We start from the raw sequence: 18,887 nt of genomic DNA on the forward strand, positions 1-18,887 counted from the left end.
TTTGTATTTAATTGTTTCTAATGCCTTTAATGTATTTTATTTTTCTCTCCAGGAGACGTTAACCAACCATTCCCAAGAGGAATGCACTGATCCGTTATGTTGCGAAAAAAAATAAAAAGGAATGGGGATTATTTCTTTCATTTCAAACTTGCTGAGTTAACGTGGTCGTCTGTGTTCTTTATAACCCTGTTTATATCAAGTGATGTGCAGACGAATTCTAATGAGTAAACTTCCATCATCTCCTATTAATAACTGTTCCTTATGGGTTTCTTTTAAGAAGCACAATTTGTGGTGCTGTTTGAACTGTCCAGACAAAATAAGCAAAAAGTACATTGACCTTTTAAAAGCTTTTCAACTTATTTACTTGAACTCCGGAACTGATGTTACTCAAGTATTGACCTGTCTATGCAAATAGTGTTTTTTTTCATTCATGTGTCTCTTCATTCAACCTTGTTTTTAGGATTAATATCAGCCAGTGAAACCTTTTAGAGTTAGGTCTTGCATACTCCCAACATTTATATGTTGGGTGTACCCTGTCAATTCCAAATCAGCGATATACTTTTCTTTTAAATAGGCTTTTAATTTGTAAAAATACTGCCCTTTAGCTGACTTAATGACGTACACATTGGTCTAAGTTCAATTACCAAACATTAATTTCATGCAGAGACATGTAGAGGATTCAAGAACTACATTTTATTGAAGTCCCATTTGGCAAAAGCAATTTGAATCTTACTGGGTCTTGTGGGTATGAAGTAAGTAAGTGTAAAGCTCAGCCACGGTCAAATCAAAATTCAAACTTGGGTTTAAATGTTCATTCTGAAGATTTTTTCCCTGTCCTATAAATGAATAGTTTCCAAGCACCATTGGAGATTATACAACCATAAGGATAGTTTTATTGTTCGGTCAAGATTGTCAGTGTTTATAGTTGGCTGACTCTTGAGTTGCTTTTGTTCTGCAGCTAGTTCCCTGTAGTGTAAAGCCAGGTCTCAGCAGGACATGTTGGTGTATACCAGGACAGCCCTCGCTGCAATGCTGTGGAGTCTTTGCGCTGTGACGAGGAACCGCCAAACCCCTAATAGTGTCTGATCCTCCCGGGACATTGTGGAACAGGAAGGGTCAGTTCTGTGACATCAAGCATGACGGGCTTAACTGATTCCGCTGCCCTTTTTATTACCACAGCCTTTGTGCTGTCATCACCGGTTGTCAGACCCGCGGTCGGGATGGAGCCAACCGTGGGCATGACATCAGCTACGTCTGGGTCCTCCAGTGTCAGGTGGACGGGTAGAGTTGGCAAGAGCTCCACGACCGGGTCGAGAACAGCGTTAACGGGGACGAGAGTAGACAGGGGAGGGTCAGCAGCCACGGAGGTTGGTGACCCAAGCGCCACTTGAACCACCTCACCGGACTCAGTGGACTCGCCGGACTCGCCGGCGGACTCGGCAGACAGGAGTCCGCTGAGCCCGGCGTTATGGATGAGGGTGAGTTTGTGGTGTCTCAGACCTGGCTGGATCACTGGGAGCAGGAAAGGACTGGAGGCTGCAGTGCTGTTGTCGTTTATTGACTGAAAAACGTTAAATGGACCCCAATGAAAACTTGGTTTGAGGTTTATGAATATACATTAGGGAATGTAGATTATTGAATAGTTTAATTTACCAGAACGCCAAACATACTGCAGTCCACGGTGAAGTCAGAACCCAAACCTTCTGCCACGCAAAAGCCTTGTTCCTAAAGTAGGAAAACATTTCATGATTGACTCTTGGAGCATGTAGGATTATTGTATTCACAATGGCTTGTATGTTGATACGATTTATATTTATTGTCCCTAAATAATACTCAGAAGGATTGATAGATTTCCCGCTTTACTTACAGCATTATCCAAGGGCACACATTCACTGCCTGTACAATTGGCCTCTATTATGACATACTCAGCCGTAATGATGCCTCCAGCAGATACCGGCTGAAACCAAGATAGAAAAAACATCCTTGGTCTTACGGACTCAAATGCAGTCTTTATTTATTTCTTGTTGAATATCTGAAGGTGTGAACATGTCAGAATGTACCTTTTTGGACATCCTCCCAACCTGCATTAGGATGAAGTTCTGATTGGTTCTGACGTTGAAGGTTCCTAGAGATGCATGGACAAAGTCTAATCCACTGGTGTCATTCAGGGGGAGGAGGGTGGGGCAGTCGAGGCACATGTCTTCTCTTGACTCTGCAACAAGGAGGAGAAGAAAGGTTTAATTTTGTAGTGTGTGTGTGTGTGTGTGCGTGTGACATTAACATCCATAATTACCTTCAGTTTTACATTTGAATTCGGTGACGCTCAGAGCCCCGCCCACCTGCTTCAACACCACGTCGCAGTCTCCTTCAACTGCCTGAGACACAAGCACATCATTTATATCATTTTAATTGATATGTGTGTGTATATATGTGTTTAAATATGTTACAACGAACTGCCATCAACGTTACTCTCAATCTGACGTTGTAATAGTGGGACACCTCTCATGTATCTTTGCGTCCTACTCTATGAGGCTCACCGTCATCACTTTGGGCCTGACAGAGCAGTTGGCAAGAGGCTTGGGATCCAGCACATGGCAGCTTGTCTCCAGCAGCTCCACCTCAATCAGGTATGTAGCTTCTCCACTGGGCTACATAGAACATGAGAGACATGTTCAAATAAGATTCAAGTCAACCATTTGTTCAAAACATCACATGAAAGTCAATGAATGTCATGTGATAGGCAAGTCGACTAAAGAACCGATCGGATCTTAATAACATTGTCACCTGCGAAACTAGAACAATAAATAAATGTGCATATATGTATATAGTTACACAAATACACTCTTCTGTAGATTACTTTAGAAAATTTTTCACATGGCTTCCTAAAGTGACTTTTTTTTCCTAGTAAATAAGGTGGTCTTCTTTTAACTGTGTATTTTGGAGATGTCCAAACCTAAACACTGGGGTGGCTGCAGCTTTAGGTGTACGCGGGCTGTAACTTCAGTGTTTTGTGCCCCCGGCCCACCGGGCTTACCGTTGTGATGACCTTGACGTCCTCAATCCTGTTCAGGACGTACTTGTAGCCGTGAGTGTGTTGGCCATTTAGGTAATCCTGAGCCACCATGGCTACTGCTTCTATTGCAGGAGAATCGCATGGAGGCCGGCTGACAATGGGTAGCTCGACGGGGGGCAACCTGCCGGGGGGCAACCTGCCGGGGGGCAGCCCGCCGGGGGGCAACCTGCCGGGGGGCAGCCCGACAGTGGGCAGCACGCCGGGGGGCAGCTCAACAGTGGGCAGCCCGACAGTGGGCAGCCCTTGGGCCCCCACTGCCACGAGAACCAGAGTCACGGCGATGCTCATGGAGCACATTTTCCGCAAGATGGGCTACAGGGCCAAAAGGTTTAAGATCTGCCGGTGGCGGTCGAGGCGAGTCAGGGGTACGATAGGGAGACCAGGCGACGTTCATCCCTGGTATATGTATCCTGGCGTCTGTTTAACTTTCAAACTGACAAACTCAGCCAAGATAAACACTGCGGCTGCCCCCTTCGTTATTGCGTCACGTGAACTAGTGTGTAGTGGACCTCAGGGGGGTGGTTGGTGCCAAATGTAAACCTTCCAATTCTGGAGAGGGCTAGATTAACTACAATGAGCGATGGCCGTGGTGTTCTTACATAAGTGTCTGGGAAGCTTCGACATCTCTCTGATGCTCCATTCTCCATTTTTATCACTGCATGCAGCTACACTGGAATTAATAATTGTTCATATAACTTGAGTGACAATTAAGGAGGTTTGTGGAACTTCATAGATCATACTCATGCCCTGTAGTATGGGATGATTTAAAAGTCTCCGATCCATATTAAAGGGCACCTATTTTACCACCAGGTCTGTTTGTGATTAGCCATTACAAGCTATTCAAATCTGCCCTGCCCTGTATTGACGTCGCACGTGGGAGTGGGGGCCCTTTCATATATTAATGATAGGAATATTTGTTTTTGTGCCTCAGTACTTAATCAAATAACTCAAATGTATGTATCTTAGCCTACAGTATATATTGTCTTCATATGTTTATAATTTAATTTCCAGTATAATCTAGTAGGGTATGGTTAGACTAAATTAATAAATTGGTAATTTAAGCCTATTACATGGCATTAGGTATTAATTTAGAGATTGGTTAAATTAAGGTTTTAGATTAGAAATGGTTAAATCTAGGAATTAGGTTAGAGATTATCAAACGTAAGGCTATGTTAGAGATGGTTAAGTTAAGGTAATAGATTAGAGATGGTTATGTTTATGTATGGTTTTAGGGGGTTGAGTTTAAGAATACGGTTAAAGAGATGGTTAGGTTTAGCGATAATTGATAAGGTTTGAGGGTTTGGGTATATCGGTCAGTTACATGGACCTATTAAAGAAAGTCAGAAACTCTCTTGGGGGGATGTGGTGTACGTCATGGAGTAAAGCGGGTGTGTTGTGTCGACAACTTGCAGATAGGCCCTTCTCATTGGTTAGGCCAGATAGGCCCTTCTAATTGGTCGGGCCAGACCAATCGTGACGCGTTTCATAAGCGACAGCATGGCACTTCAGTGTTTTTATCGCACAGCTGCGGCGTGATGTTCAGTCAATGGTAAAAGTTTTATTACGTTATAACATTGTGCAAAACCATGTAATCTTTCATTGGAAGGACTTACTAGGTTGATTGTGGATTTTGTTATGTCTATTTGTATCGTTAGTAAACGTTTGAAGCGCATGCCTTATGCCAGTCAACTCTGCTTACTACAGACCTTAAAACAAACCAACAATTATTCACGATTATTCAGTTTACTTAAACGTGTTGGATGACCTGATACGATCGTATACCTTTGTATAATTACCTTTTGTATAATGCATGTTGGTGGCTGAACTGCACATGTTCCCGTGCTGGACACACATTAAAAGTTTGTAGGCTACTTACTTTAATGTCTATTTTTATTTGCTGTTAAAAGCAACCCTCACACTCCGAAATAAATCTATTTATCTATTACAGAATGTATAGCCTCGAGGCAAAAATGTCTAAATTAAAACTAGAGGTAAAAGCAAACCTTAAACTGTATTAATAGACATGCAGTTGCTTGTATCTTACAGGCAAAAGACAACAATAAGAAGCTGGAGCATACCTTTTGAACTATAGGCCTATGTATGTAGGGATCAACCTTGATCCCAAGGAGTCCCCCTACTCAACATGATCACACTCTTATCTTAGATTGCACCAATGGGTAAACTTCGTCTGGAGATGCGTGAAGGTAACAAAACAGGTGAAAGGAAGCGACCACATGGTTCCACCAAGGGGCTGGCACACAACCCTGAGCTCAGCAAGAAACGCTGGCTCTCCATACGGAGGATTTGGATGTGGCGTTGGCGAGAAAGAGCAAAATCTTGTTTCTTCTTCACGCCGAGAAAAGGCGTCAAACAGAAAAGACGTCCGGTCCATTCCAGCTCCTTCTGCAACCGCCAAGGCGATGTCAAAATCCGTTTGGGAACACAAGGAGAAGCAGGCAGGGACAGAAACATTTCAGAAACCCCGCCAGACAAAGAGAAAGGGGAAACATCAGGTGTTGTGGACGGTGGAGAACTTAATGGAAGTGGTGGAGAAGTGTGTCAACCTGCTTCAGCATCCACCTCGAACTCCAATGACCGCCCTCAGACCCAGGGCAGCGGCGGCTCTACAACGAGGAGTGGGGTAGGGTGCACTGACAAAAATATGATTAACGGATGGATTGCTGTCCGTCAGGAGCCTTGGAGGGATCCCGTCTGTCCGCAGGAAACCTGTACCCCCCTGGGTGCAGAGCTGGCGACGGAGGGAAAGACTAGCACCAGAACCACCCCAAGCCCTGTCTGTCACAGCCTGCCAGGGCTTGGGGTCTCCTCTGGCAGCCAGCTGCAACCTGGTGTCCCCCACAAGGCTTTGAGCTCCACCATTAAGGGTAAGTACTAAGTCCAACTCTTCACATGGCTCTTTGCATATAATTCAGATCATCGTGAGTATTTTGTCTTAAATTTGTTTTTTGCTTTTTTTAGAGTTTCTCGACGGCTTTTCTAAAGTCTACGGGAGTTTGATCCCAATGCAAAAGGGTGACATTGTCCGAAGCTTGAGGGCGCATGATTTGAATGACCAAAAAAGGTATGTGCGCTCACGTGGGTCTGTAAAGTACACACGAGGGCCGTCACTGGGGTTCCCATTCCCCTGAGATCTTATCTTGAAGAGTTGGGAGGGCTTCAGGTTGGAGTAGTAGACATTGAAAAATAGTCTTTTGTACCAGAAAGAATAAACCAGAATAGCCTTTGATTGCATGATTGGTATGCAGCCGACCATACCTAGGCTATAGCAAGCTATGTGTCATAGTTCCCTGTAAATTGCTTTGGATTAAGGCGACTGCTACGTAAATGAAAATAATTTATCAAACTGGAACCAATTGAATGCTTGCGGGCTACAATTCATACACCGCCTTCAATGATTCATATCAAGAATGGAATCCCCCTGACCCCTCAATGTCACTATTTATTAATGAAACACCTCCACCACGTCTCCAAATAAGCCAAGTGGTTGAGCAATCTGCCAATCGTATGTCAATAATGTGCAACGTTCTACACCAACCCTTGTTAGTTTTGAGGCTCTTCCAGTGTACTTTACCCAGCCTTTGTTGTGTCATAGCCCTACCAGTGAGGCTGCAGTAACCCTTTGCAACGCCAAACCACAGATGTTTTCCTGTGGACTCGTATTATAATATAACTATAATTTTGCTTAGCAACGTTATTATTGTTTTAAGGAACTAGGGGTTCAAAATTGAGGAAGTTGGAGTCGTTCTTCTATTTCTGGTTGTAATGTCAGCGACTATCAACATAAATATCCCACAAATTGTAATTGAAATTGTTTTTTTTTAAAACAAATCTACCTGGAATCGGCTCACACACTCCTGGTTAGAAATCACAGCTTCAGACGACGACGGTGTGTGTGTGTGTGTGTGTGTGTGTGTGTGTGTGTGTGTGTGTGTGTGTGTGTGTGTGTGTTAAACCATGGTTTATCCTGCTTTTATACCACAGCATTGTAGAATACTTCATGTTGATTAGTCAATATTTGAAGGGTGTGCATTCATTTTCAACGCGCTACAACTCAAACATTAACAACTATCAAACACACAAATCTACCAGATATTGCCTTAAACGCAAAAAAACGATATGCTCAAAGCAGATTGATAAAGTAGGAGCTGAAAGTAGCTCGTATCTAATCATTGTTGGTAACTAGTGTAAGTGGAACAAACCACTCTGTGTTAAAGGAACGTAAGATGGTGGTAAGCAACATATATTCTCTCTCCAGGAATCTAGTCATCTCCACGGTGACAAAGTACAGCGCTACTGTAGTCAGAACAACGTCTCCCTCCTTCAGAGTGGTCTACAGAAAACACAGTCTGACGCTGGAGGACCTGTCGACGCTGGCCCACCAGAACTGGCTCAACGACCAGGTAGTCTGCTCCACCCTCACCAGGTAGTCCGCTCCACCTCCCCCAGGTAGTCTGCTCCACCTCCCCCAGGTAGTCCGCTCCACCTCCCCCAGGTAGTCTGCTCCACCTCCACCAGGTAGTCCGCTCCACCCTCCACCAGGTAGTCCGCTCCACCTCCCCCAGGTAGTCTGCTCCACCTCCCCCAGGTAGTCTGCTCCACCTCCACCAGGTAGTCTGCTCCACCTCCACCAGGTAGTCTGCTCCACCTCCACCAGGTAGTCTGCTCCACCTCCACCAGGTAGTCTGCTCCACCTCCACCAGGTAGTCTGCTCCACCTCCACCAGGTAGTCCGCTCCACCCTCCACCAGCACCACCCAGCCCTGATCTGACCCGATGTGGGCCTTAGGTGTAGCTCTCTGTCTGGTTGGAGTTAAACATGACTCATTCTGCATCTCTCTTATTTTTGTTCCTCTCCAGGTCATCAACATGTACGGGGAGCTGATTATGGAGTCTACGGATAACAAGGTTGTTTTTTCACTTTCAACTTTCAACACGTTTTACTTGGTTTTTCTCAGACCATAATGGCATTGCATTAAGGCTGATGATGATAATAATGATAAGCCCAAATCACTCTCTCCCTCTATTAGGTCCATTTTCTGAACAGCTTCTTTCATCATCAACTAGAGATGAAAGGCTACGAGGGGGTTAGGAGATGGACAAAACAGGTCAGTTTTAAACTTCCACTCACCAACCAGCCATCTATCGGTCATGAAATGTCTCCTCATATGTAAACCTTTTCAGGTCAGCAATCACTGCTGTTCCCAAACATGTGATGCGTTCTCCTGGGATATAAGTCTTCTACCACAACCAAACCACTCTTCTCCTCTCAGTGAGTCCCATTGGGTTGTGGAGATACATGGTGATGTCATGGTAGAGAGAGGGAAGGGCCATACCCATTTAAATATCCCAAGTGATGGATTGGATTATTATCATTAGGATTTTATTTGTAATTCTTTGTTGAATTCAAATCATTTCCCACACAAGATGGTCATAGTTTTCAGCTCTAACACACTGTGGACATTTGACACATTGAGTGCAGACCTGCTGAACAACACCGTCTCCCCAACTTGGAGTTCTGCCCAAAGGACAAACTTCACCTCCGGTGGACCCGGTGGATACAACCCGTTAACCTCCAGTTCTGCTCCCATTTCCGCTGTTGATGCCTTTTCTCTCTCCCCCCACCACACCCTCTCTGGCTCTCCGCAGGTCGACCTGTTCTCCAAGCAGCTGCTGCTGGTGCCGGTTCACCTGGACGTCCACTGGTCTCTGGTGGCGGTGGACCCGGAGACACGGAGCATCCGGGTCTACGACTCGGGGCTCACCGCTCACCCAGAGGTCACGCTGGTAAAGAGCTCCTCTAACCCCTTACACACATCCTCCCCACTGGACCCGGAGGGGCTGCATGATGGAACGCAAATGTTCCAATCCGCCCCTTCGGAGATTACCCGGCCAGGCCCCTCATGTAAAGACCAGAGAGCCGGAGAATTCCCAAGGAGCGGGTAGGCCTGTTGGCGACGTGTTGGTGACGTTTCATCATGGGACTGAAACTGGGAGCGGTACTTCTTACTTTTCTCTTCTTGTCTGTATTTTGCCTTCCAACTTCTTTCTGCGTTCCACTCTTTCTGTTGATATTGCGGATTCATCTGAATAAATTTAGTATTGATACCGCTGCAAAAAGAGTCAGCATTACGGGGTTGGCAGCCTCACCCCTACCTTCAACCTGATGTAAACAAACCACTGACTACCGCTGCGATCTTACACGTCCTCCTCCTACACGCTCTGCCCATGCATCACCCCTCGCCTAAAGTATATTGAGGGTCTCCAGGATGTGTCTGATGCGGTTTATCTCCGGCTGTGTGTTGCATGACTGAAAGGGCGAATCCGGATCATCAAACCAGATTCCCCGGAGATGATCCGGAGTTCATGTTTGAAAGGCCTGTTGGTCTGCACAAAACGCACCAGCAGCAAAACATCAGTAGGTTAACCCATTAAAAACATGATTCATTCATTCATGTATACATACATTTATTTTTACACCAGGGCATCCGGAAATACTTGATAAGCGAGGCAAAAGAAAAGAGCCAAAAGCTATTCCAAACTGGCTGGGTGGTGTCGGCCAACAAGGTAAAGTTGGCATACGTTGATGTTAACTTCAGAAATGTGTCACTCGATGAACAACCTTGGCCGTATCTCCAGCTCTGTAGTGCCCCCTGCTGGAAGTGAAGGTGTGGAGAGTGTGAGTTAAAGGTCCCATGGCATGCCACCAGGTGTGGTGTGATAAGCCTTTAATAGCCGTTTTGGAAATCTGCCCCTTATGACATCATAGGTGGGCGTGTCCACCTAGATGTGTGCTGGATAGATCAGTCTACCAGCCTACCCACTGGACTTTAGCAAACGTTGCTCATCTATCCGTCACACATCTAGGTGGACACGCCCACCAGTGATGTCATAAGGGGCAGATTTCCAAAACGTATTAGCGGCTAAGCAGACCACACCTGGTGGCATGCCATGGGACCTTTAATGGATGAGATGTTCAAATGTGACCCTCTACTTTCCATTTTAGGAGACGCCCCAGCAGAACAACGAGAATGACTGTGGAGTTTTTGTCTTGGAGGTACAGTCTGGCCTCACGACTCACAATGCAAAATGCAAAAAGATAAGTCAATGGTTTTGTATTATGTGGTGCCTGATGGTTTGTGTCTGTGGTCTCGCTCCCTCCCAGTACTGTAAGCGGCTTGCCCTCAGGAAACCTCTCGCCTTCTCCCAGAAGGGGATTCCACACATCAGGAAGAGAATCTACAAGGAACTTTGTGAACGAAAGCTTCACGTGTAAACACACACACACACACGCACGCAAACAGAGAGTCAAGGGGGTGTGACTGGTCTTTGAATGTCAAACCAGTAGACTGCGCTACAGTAGTTTCTGTCAACCACTGCTTGTTTGTCATCCTCACATCACTCTTAACAAACAAGCAGTTGAACTGCAACGCTTGTCAGCAGCAGAAGGGTTTAAATGGTCTTGAATACGGTGTTTTATTTATCAGCCTTTGATTGAACAGACTTTCTTCCCCTCTCAGTCCAAAATGTGCCACGGATCCCGATCTCTTTACTGGTTCGGTCCTGATTCTACATTTCTGTAATCTTTCTGATCCATAAAGTAGCAAACTGTTAAAATACTGGGATTATCGGTTGGACTTGGAGTGGAACTGAATATTGTTTTTGTTGTTCCAAAACATAAGATGCAGAATTTGTATTATGTTGTTTGTAAACCTTATGTACATGTATATAATAAAATAAATCACTTTTTCTATATAGTCCTACATGTCAAGTACTGATGATGTTCATGTCGTACTTTTAAAGTTTAGGCTGAAGGATTATTACTATTGGCAGAATACTTCAATGCCTTGGTCCCTTTAGACTCCCTTTAGATTGTTAGAGCTGAAAAGGGTATTTGTAAGGCACATATACTATCCAGTATCTTTCCTACAAACAGTGATGCATTTTAGAAAGAGTGGTGAATGGGAAATATCAATTTTCTCTTTTTTTGTTGGATTGTGCCGGTTCAGTGTACCCCTTTAGGGGAAGAGTTTGGAGGCTGTTTACCTGACCTCCCCAGGGGAAGGTTGGACAGGCCAGGGTTCTAGCTGACAGGGCGGCACCATGACCCCCTTTATGACATCCTGCAGAGCTTCAATCGATAGATTACCATCTGGTTAACAATAGGATCGTTTTATTGGGGAACAGAGCGGCTCTCAGCATCCTGACAACAATATAAGAAGTCCTGGCTTTAGATTCAAGAAAACTTTATTTATCCCTAGGGGGCGATTAAGGGCCAATGCATCCGACATCAGCTAGCCGGCCTCTTGGGAGGGACGCAGGGTGATTTCCCAATTGGGGACTCCTCCTTGCGGAGCTCTTGGAGAGACGCAGGGGGAACTCCCATTTAGGCCTCACATCATTGTATTGCTGGTTATATGATTTGTTATATGATTGTTGTACAGTTGTTGAATGATTGTATGTTATTGTAGAGTTATTACCCAAATATATGACCCTAATTGTTATAAGTTCGGATGACTCTTTATTCCATGCTGTTTGACCATTTCACTACAATAGTATAGAAGATTCTTCCATTGTTTCTAGGAAATCATCTTACCGCTTCGATGTTGCTTTGAGACGCAGCTTGTTGCTCCTTTAAGCCCTGTCCAAAGAAATCTGGATTTGGGACTCAAAGTGATTATGCGCTACCGAAATAGTGGCATTATCTATCAATGTATCAAACAGGTCCATAGAGGATTCCAAGTGTGTTAGTAACCTGACCATGCTGCCAGCAGACCATTATTGACCGTTGTCTATGATACGTCTGCATGGAAGAGCCACTTTAGGTGAGCCTCCGATATAGTGACCTCTGTTGTTCTTTAGAACGTAAAGAAGATGTGTCCTACATCAGTCTTAAGTATGCCAAACAATGAATAAATACGTGAGCAAGAATTACGACGCAGGTACATTTGTATAGAAGTTACATTTGTGGAAAGTGCAGGTAACCTATGACCTCTGTGGGCTGCCCCGGCGCTGTAGGAACCCTCACCTGACCCGACGGCTGTCGGTCTAGTTTAATGTATCTATGCTGGTCCATTAGCCCGTCCATTATTTAAGTTATTGCTGAACTTATGCTTGGAACCTTGTTTTTCGAAAAGACCTTTATGTATGCAGACTTTGATCATAAGTCAGCTTGGCTTGTGCACTGTCAGAGGGGGGGGGGGGGGGGGGGGGGGCACCTTAATCCTCCACTTGGTTGGCCCACTCTATATCAGGGACGTCGTCCAGGTGCCACATTTGGTAAGACAAGAGCTGCAGGAAGTTCTGCCACAGAGCAAGGAAGAGGTAGAGGTGGAAGTCACTGGCGTCCATCTGGCAGTGGAGGCCCCAGTAGTTCTGATCACACACACACTCCCAGCCGGCCTGCTGGTCCAGGCACAGCCCCCCGTGCATGCAGGGGTCCGACGCACACTCGTCCACATCCGTCTCACACCTCGGAGAGCGAGAATGGGAAGAGAGAGAGAGATGCCATTGAAAATGTCTGCTGTGTCAGTATGTAGAAGTAATGAGGACTACACGTGGCATGGCGTACCAGGGTCCTGTGAAGCCAGCAGCACAGTGACAGATCAGGGCCCCTGCTGAGCACGAGCCCCCGTGGAAACAGCTGTAGTTCCACCCGCGCCGCGCGCACTCGACCACCGGCAGCTCAGGACGTCTACAAACGCAACACAAGTGTTGTTTCTGCTATCCCAATATTCTGTTATTTGTTATTTGTCACCATTGATATCACTTGAAAGAAGCGGACTCCAACAACAAGTAAGAGGGAAACACTTACGGTTTTATCTCCACGTACCACGGGATCTCAGGGAGTTTCTCCCTGTGGAGAATGGGTTGTGATACGTTAGTGAACTGGTCCCGCGGTCGGGTTCTGCCTGTTTCTTTGTTCGGCTGTGTGTCGCCCTCTATCTGGACATGGACCAACAGAAGGGGGACTCACGAGCAGTACGGCCCCGTCATGTTGCGGGGGCAGAGGCAGCCGTAGCCCTGTACCCCCCTGAGGCAGGTGGCACCGGGGCCACAGCGGTGGTCCCGGCACGTGTCCGCCTCCACCTCCCACAGCAGGAACTGCTCCTTCTGGGGTCGGGGCAGACTCAGCTCCTCATCTCCGTGGAAGGGCAGGGGGATCCCCCCGATCTCCAGGGGGCCTAGGCACCCGTCCAGCCCTTCCCCAGAGTTTCCAGCACCCAGCAGGATGTCCACTCCTTCCCGCAGGAAGTCCAAACTGCCCCCCACAGCATCTGACAGCTGCGCCTCCGCCCTCCGTCCGTCGTCCTCCACTACCCACCGCGACCTCTCGGCGGCAGGCGTCTCCATGCGGAGCTCCACAGTGTGCCAGCGGCCGTCGGCCACAGGGCCGCCGCTCTGCACGGACACGGCGGCGAGCTCTCCGTCTGCCCGCAGCTCCATGGCGAGGTGCGAGCCCCGCAGGGAGACGGTGAGCAGGGGCGTGGAGCCCCGGCGTGCCTGGAGCACGGTGGCGTCCGTCTGTCTCGTCCGCAGGCGGAGGAGCAGGCTCGTCAAGCGCCGCGTGATGTGCCCGTTGCCACGGTAACAGAGAACGCTGCCACCGAAGGCTCCAGCTCGTAGCGTCACGTTGGACAGGCCTGCCGAAGGAACATAATCTGTGTCACTGGGGGGATTTATTTTCAGTCATGTTAGGAGACATTTGTATCTGAGATGGCAGACAACAGCAACAAAGATTAACTACAAAGACAAAGCAATGGATAATGTAGCACAACTGAGATGCAGAGAGAGGTAGACAGAGCAGGTAACAAACAAATATAAATACTCAAAAGTGGGATGTCTTTGCACATGCACACACACACACACACTCACACACACACACACACACACAAACACACACAAACACATCCAAACCAGCGGCCTTCACTGGAAAACACATCGAAACAGAACCAGCCTGAGGCATTTAGAGGCATTCACGGTAAACTAAGGCGTTCCAATATTTGAATTGCTGAATTTCTCCACTGGGATGGATGTCCCTATTCCCCCTGAGCCTTCGTTTACCTCACCTCATCCCTTCTCACCTCCCCTTCATCACCACCCTTGTGCTGTTGTTGCTTTGTCGTTGTTGTTCAGAGACACTGAGGTAGAAGCAGTAAGAAAGGGGGCGGGGTCAGAGTGGGACGCAGACTCACACTGGAAGCCGTGCGGGAGCGGCGTGCAGACGGCCGAGGAGGGGCAGGGGGACAACTCACACCACCTCACCTCTTCACAGCGCCTCCCGGCCGTGCCGGGGGGGCAGCTGCAGTCCTCCGCCCGGGGGTCACACACCCCCCCGTTCAGACACGGCGGCCCCTTGGTCACATGGAGAGAATAGGAAACAACCAAGAGTTGACGAAGGAAGCATTGACCCGCTGCGGGTTAGACACACACACACACCCCGAGCTCCGCCGTGAAGGGGGGAGCGGCGCGGGGAGACGCTGGGCAGGTGAGCAGGTGGGCGGGGCCTGGAACACCTTGTCCGCCGTGTTCCACGGACGCTGGTCGGGTTCTGCATGATTTGCCCGTTGCCACGGTAAGAGAGAACACTTTTAGACCACCGCTTGGGACATATAATAATACCAACAATTATACAGAAATGAATACATAATACACAAATCAAACCCTGCTCCTGTGTTCTGATACCTACAGCTACTCTTCGTTATCCTCACTTTGTCCCCCTGCTTGGTTCTGACGCTAGCTGGTGGGGAGCCTCGTTCAGCTCCCCACCAGCTAGCGTCAGAACCAAGACGGCCGCTTGGCGAACAGGAAGTATCCCCCTCATAGACTCACGGCACAGTCGCTGCCACAGCCCGGGATCACGTGGACGCTCTGCTCCAGGCGGTGGGACTCCGCAGGCGCCGAGCCAGGGAGGGGAAACACCTGGAGCGGCCGGCCGTTGATCCTCAGGTCCTGGACACAGCCCCTGAAGTAGCCCCCAAACGCCGCCGCGGCCCGGGGGTCCGGCAGGCCCCCGATAAACACCCTGTCCCCAGGGCGAGGTTGGACCGGCCTGATGCTGATGGACGCCTGGATGTGGCCTGCCTGGGTCAGGACGGCCACGTGGTCCCAGACCTCGAGGGTCAGCAGGCGGAAGCGGCCGTCTGCGGACGCGGCCTCGCCCCTCACACTCTCGTGGTCGTTTAGTTGAACTTTGACCCTGCCCTCCTCCAGCCACACCCGGAGGTACTGGCTGCTGCTGTTGGCCAGGACCAGCAGCAGGCCGCTGGGGAGCTCAGTGTGCACAAACATGGACACGACCAGGGTGGGGGGCTGCTGGTCTGATGCCAAGGGTGGGCGCTGCTGGTCTGAGGCCAGGGTGGGGCGGGGGTCCACCAGAGAGAACACACTGTAAGTCTCCAGGGAGTCCGCTCCAAACCGGGCCGGGACGTACTCTGTACACAATTGGTTGAAACACATTCACAGTCTTTACATCAGTGTGTGTTTTTGCATGTGTGTTGCGTGCGCATGCACATTGTTACGTTGTGCACTTAAGACACTGATCAGCAGTAAAGGTATCAGTTAAATCGGTTACTATGACTGGGTAATCCCCCCGTCAGGCGGGGGGGATGAACTCCTCTTGCACGCCTCCCTGGCTGAGCTGGCCATTCTATTTCCACCGGATCCTTAAGCCGCTCTGACCTCAGGGATCAATGAAGCTGTTTCTGACGTGTCTGACTGTGGACCTCAGAGTGGCCAAGGAGATCATTATACTGAGCCCAACCTCCAGAGATAGTTAGGATTAAACATGTTATTGAAACGATGACTATATCTGACGTCTGATGGATTCTTTTACACATCGGACAAGCAATACTTTTTCAGCATGAGTGGCCCCTAGTGGGAATCGAACCCCCCTCCTGCCAGCGTTATACTGCTGCACCGAGCTGGACAGGATCAGGGCCTTCTTCCCCTAGTGTCCATCTTCTGCATTTCCCCACCCAGCTAGCGTTAGCTTGAACAAAGATGGTCCATGGTGATTAAGGCCCAATGCTTCATATTTCACAGTCAACCAAATAAATAGCATCAACTTAATGTATTTACGCCTTATAAATATTTCTACCATGGCCTCGTACTCACCCCCTTGGCAGTCCGTCCCCTGGTAGGGTCTTAGGCACACACACCTGTAGTCCCTCCACCCCTTGGCCACACAGCGGCCCCGGGCCCCGCAAGGGGCCCCCTCACACAGGTCCTCATCACTGCACCCCACGGTGACGTTCACCTGGGTCGCTTCAGCCTCCGGCCCCGGACCCCTGGGCAGCACCAGCTCGGAGTCCACCACCACGTCCCGGAAGCAGCCCCGGAACGCTGCCGGGGCCTCCTCCCCAACGCCCAGGGTCAGACCCGGGGCCCCTAGGAAGAGGATCTGGCACGCTGGGCCAAGACCACCGGGCAAACCAGGGCCTTGCCCCCGCAGCCTGTGGTCTGCACCTCCCCCACTACCACTCCCACCGCCATCCAAACCACCTCCATCACCACCACCATCACAACCTCCAACAACACCACCACCAGCAACACCATCCCCACCACCACCACTCTCATCAAAACCGCCCTCGCCATCACAACAACCCCCTGCACAGAGCAGTCGGATCCAGCTGCCCCCTGCGCCCAGAGAGGCCTCCACCGCGTGCCACTCGCCGTCTGAAACGTTTCCCTGAAGCTCCTGGACCAGCGTGGTGTTTGACCCTTGACCTCTGCGGCTACTGATGCGGAGCTGGCCGCTGAGCAGCTCCACGGCGAGCAGCAGGTGGTCCGCTCTGCGCTGCAGGAGGGTGCCGGCGGGCCCCCGCGTCCTGAAGCTGAAGGCCAGCCGCAGTGGGGCCCGTCGGGCCGGTGTCTGCACTCGCAGGAAGCCTCCGCTCCCTTGGAAGGAGAAGGCGGTGGGGGTCTGGCAGCGGGTCCCGGAGAAGCCTGCCAGGCAGCCACACCAGTATGTGTGCTGGTCCTGGACCAGCAGGGGCCAGCATTTTCCTCCATTCTCGCAGCGGTGGTCGTCGCAGCCGGAGAGCGCTTCTGCACAGGTCTCGCCGCCGTACAGCCGGCCGTTTTGGCTGCTCTGGGAGCAAAGGCATCTGAAGCCACTGCTGTGTCGCTGGCAGACGCCACCATTTTGGCAACGCTGCTGCTCACACACACCAACATCCTCCTCACAGAGAAGGCCTTACAAGGGGAACACAAGGGTTTAACCAAAATGGATTATTAAAGAAAGTCAGAAATACATTCATTATGAGTTGCAAACATTTCATTATTTTCCTTTGTTATGCTCATGGTAATGCACAACTCAAATATTTTTTCTAAGAAAAAGTGATTCAACATCAAAACACAACCCATTCAATAATCATTGAATGGGTTGTGTTGATTCTTACTTTGCCTGCCCCGAACTCAAAACATAAATAAACAATAGAAATATGTGGGCTATCAATTACAGATACTCAGTACAATATTTAGTGTAACATTAGAAAATAAGAATCAAGAGCCATACACAATAACTTACCATAAACTAATACTTATACCAACTACAGATTCTTTCTTATAGTTTTTCTTGAAATTAAAGATATGTATACAACCCTTGAAATCATTGTGAAGAGAATGTCTGTAGATAATTACACAAACATGATTAAGAACTTTAAGACTGATATCTTATGTTATCTCCAAATTAAACAGTAGTTATGCAATAGGGGAAATTTTATAGTAATGTCTTATAGTAATAGAAATGTCAGACTGATTTGCTTGCATTAGTTTATAATATTACAAGAGATATTTACCAATTGCAATATTGTGCATTCAAATACTTTTTGAATGAACTACCTTGTATCATGTTACCTAGTAACATTTAATTAATAGCCTACAACACACCAGAAAATTATGAGACTCATTCGACTATAAATAACGATTGGGCTCAATTTTAAGACACGTTATTATATAAAAAAACATAAAAAATAAGCAAGTAATATATAGTTTTGTATCTGTACAAGGTAAAAGGCCTACCTGCGTAAATCAACCAAAACACCCCGACCCCCGCACTGTATCTCATCGTGGTGGTCATGACTCTGGATCTGTTCAGCGCTCCATCTCTAACTCGGGACCGGGCTGCAGGCGGTGTGTGCTGCTCAGTCTTCACCGGACTGATGCATCAGGATTATGCTAAGACACTTATCAAAGGAGGTCTTCCCGAGGCTAATTCGAGAAACTTTTCTCACGTTGTCTTACATAACATGAATTTTCGACATGAGAAAATACGAAGTGATGATTAAAGCCTTAAAGCAGACCGAAGTTTATCTGAATTTATCTGCATGCCAAGAGTCTGACGTGGCAAGCAAGGAGGAAGGACAAAATGAAATAAAAGCCACAAAGAAAGACACGTTCGATTTTTCTAAATTCCTATTTATTTCTCAAATACATTTGTAAACCAAATGAACCTATGTGTAGCGCAGGCCGTTTGTCTGGTAATGTTTCCTCTGTGTTAGGCATATGGGGGCCATAAGTAAACTTTTGCTGCTGAAAAACGTGCTTCACTTGTTCCTTAAAACGAAATCGAAATCTTATATCTAAATCTTAAATGTTATTAAATGCTTAATCTATAGCTAAATCGTATAAATAAATCTAAATCTTTATATATAAAAAGTAATCCTTAATCTAAATCTAGATCCTTAATCCTAATCCATATTTAATATCTAAATCGAAATTTTATATCTAAATCGAAATGTATGTCCCTTTTTGATTTGTCACTGTTTCCTTTACAGTCTTCTTATCTTTCTTTA

The 18,887-nt window shown here is 47.7% G+C and overlaps 3 protein-coding genes across 4 annotated transcripts; 1 reads left to right on the top strand and 2 right to left on the bottom strand.

Annotated features, from left to right (window-relative positions):
- Nucleotides 1-1,072: 1,072 nt before the first annotated feature.
- Nucleotides 1,073-3,370, bottom strand: LOC307086203 (alpha-2-HS-glycoprotein-like; the record flags this gene model as incomplete). Its single annotated transcript, XM_079751340.1, has 7 exons — nt 1,073-1,561; nt 1,654-1,725; nt 1,868-1,957; nt 2,061-2,212; nt 2,294-2,375; nt 2,538-2,648; nt 3,035-3,370. The coding sequence occupies 7 exons, from the start codon at nt 3,368-3,370 to the stop codon at nt 1,073-1,075; spliced, it is 1,332 nt and encodes a 443-aa protein (XP_079607466.1).
- Nucleotides 3,371-4,562: 1,192 nt separating this feature from the next.
- Nucleotides 4,563-11,208, top strand: LOC307085427 (sentrin-specific protease 5-like). Of its 2 annotated transcripts, XM_079750218.1 has the most exons (11): nt 4,563-4,622; nt 5,120-5,958; nt 6,053-6,155; nt 7,350-7,494; nt 7,951-7,998; nt 8,121-8,198; nt 8,275-8,362; nt 8,740-8,877; nt 9,574-9,657; nt 10,097-10,147; nt 10,256-11,208. In XM_079750218.1, exons 2-10 carry the CDS (start codon nt 5,247-5,249, stop codon nt 10,123-10,125), a joined length of 1,425 nt encoding a protein of 474 aa, XP_079606344.1. In that variant the 5' UTR covers nt 4,563-4,622; nt 5,120-5,246; the 3' UTR covers nt 10,126-10,147; nt 10,256-11,208. The 2 variants fall into 2 exon arrangements, with proteins under 2 accessions (XP_079606344.1, XP_079606343.1); XM_079750217.1 differs by lacking the exon at nt 8,275-8,362.
- Nucleotides 11,209-12,309: 1,101 nt separating this feature from the next.
- LOC307086204 (protein crumbs homolog 1-like) lies at nt 12,310-18,172 on the bottom strand (the record flags this gene model as incomplete). The annotated part of the gene is made up of 9 exons (XM_079751341.1): nt 12,310-12,562; nt 12,662-12,784; nt 12,905-12,946; nt 13,067-13,733; nt 14,286-14,445; nt 14,923-15,524; nt 16,207-16,500; nt 16,654-17,286; nt 18,115-18,172. The coding sequence occupies 9 exons, from the start codon at nt 18,170-18,172 to the stop codon at nt 12,310-12,312; spliced, it is 2,832 nt and encodes a 943-aa protein (XP_079607467.1).
- Nucleotides 18,173-18,887: the final 715 nt, after the last annotated feature.

The sequence above is a fragment of the Pollachius pollachius genome, assembly GCF_949987615.1.
Source record: "Pollachius pollachius genome assembly, chromosome: 14".
Taxonomy (NCBI): Eukaryota; Metazoa; Chordata; class Actinopteri; order Gadiformes; family Gadidae; genus Pollachius; species Pollachius pollachius.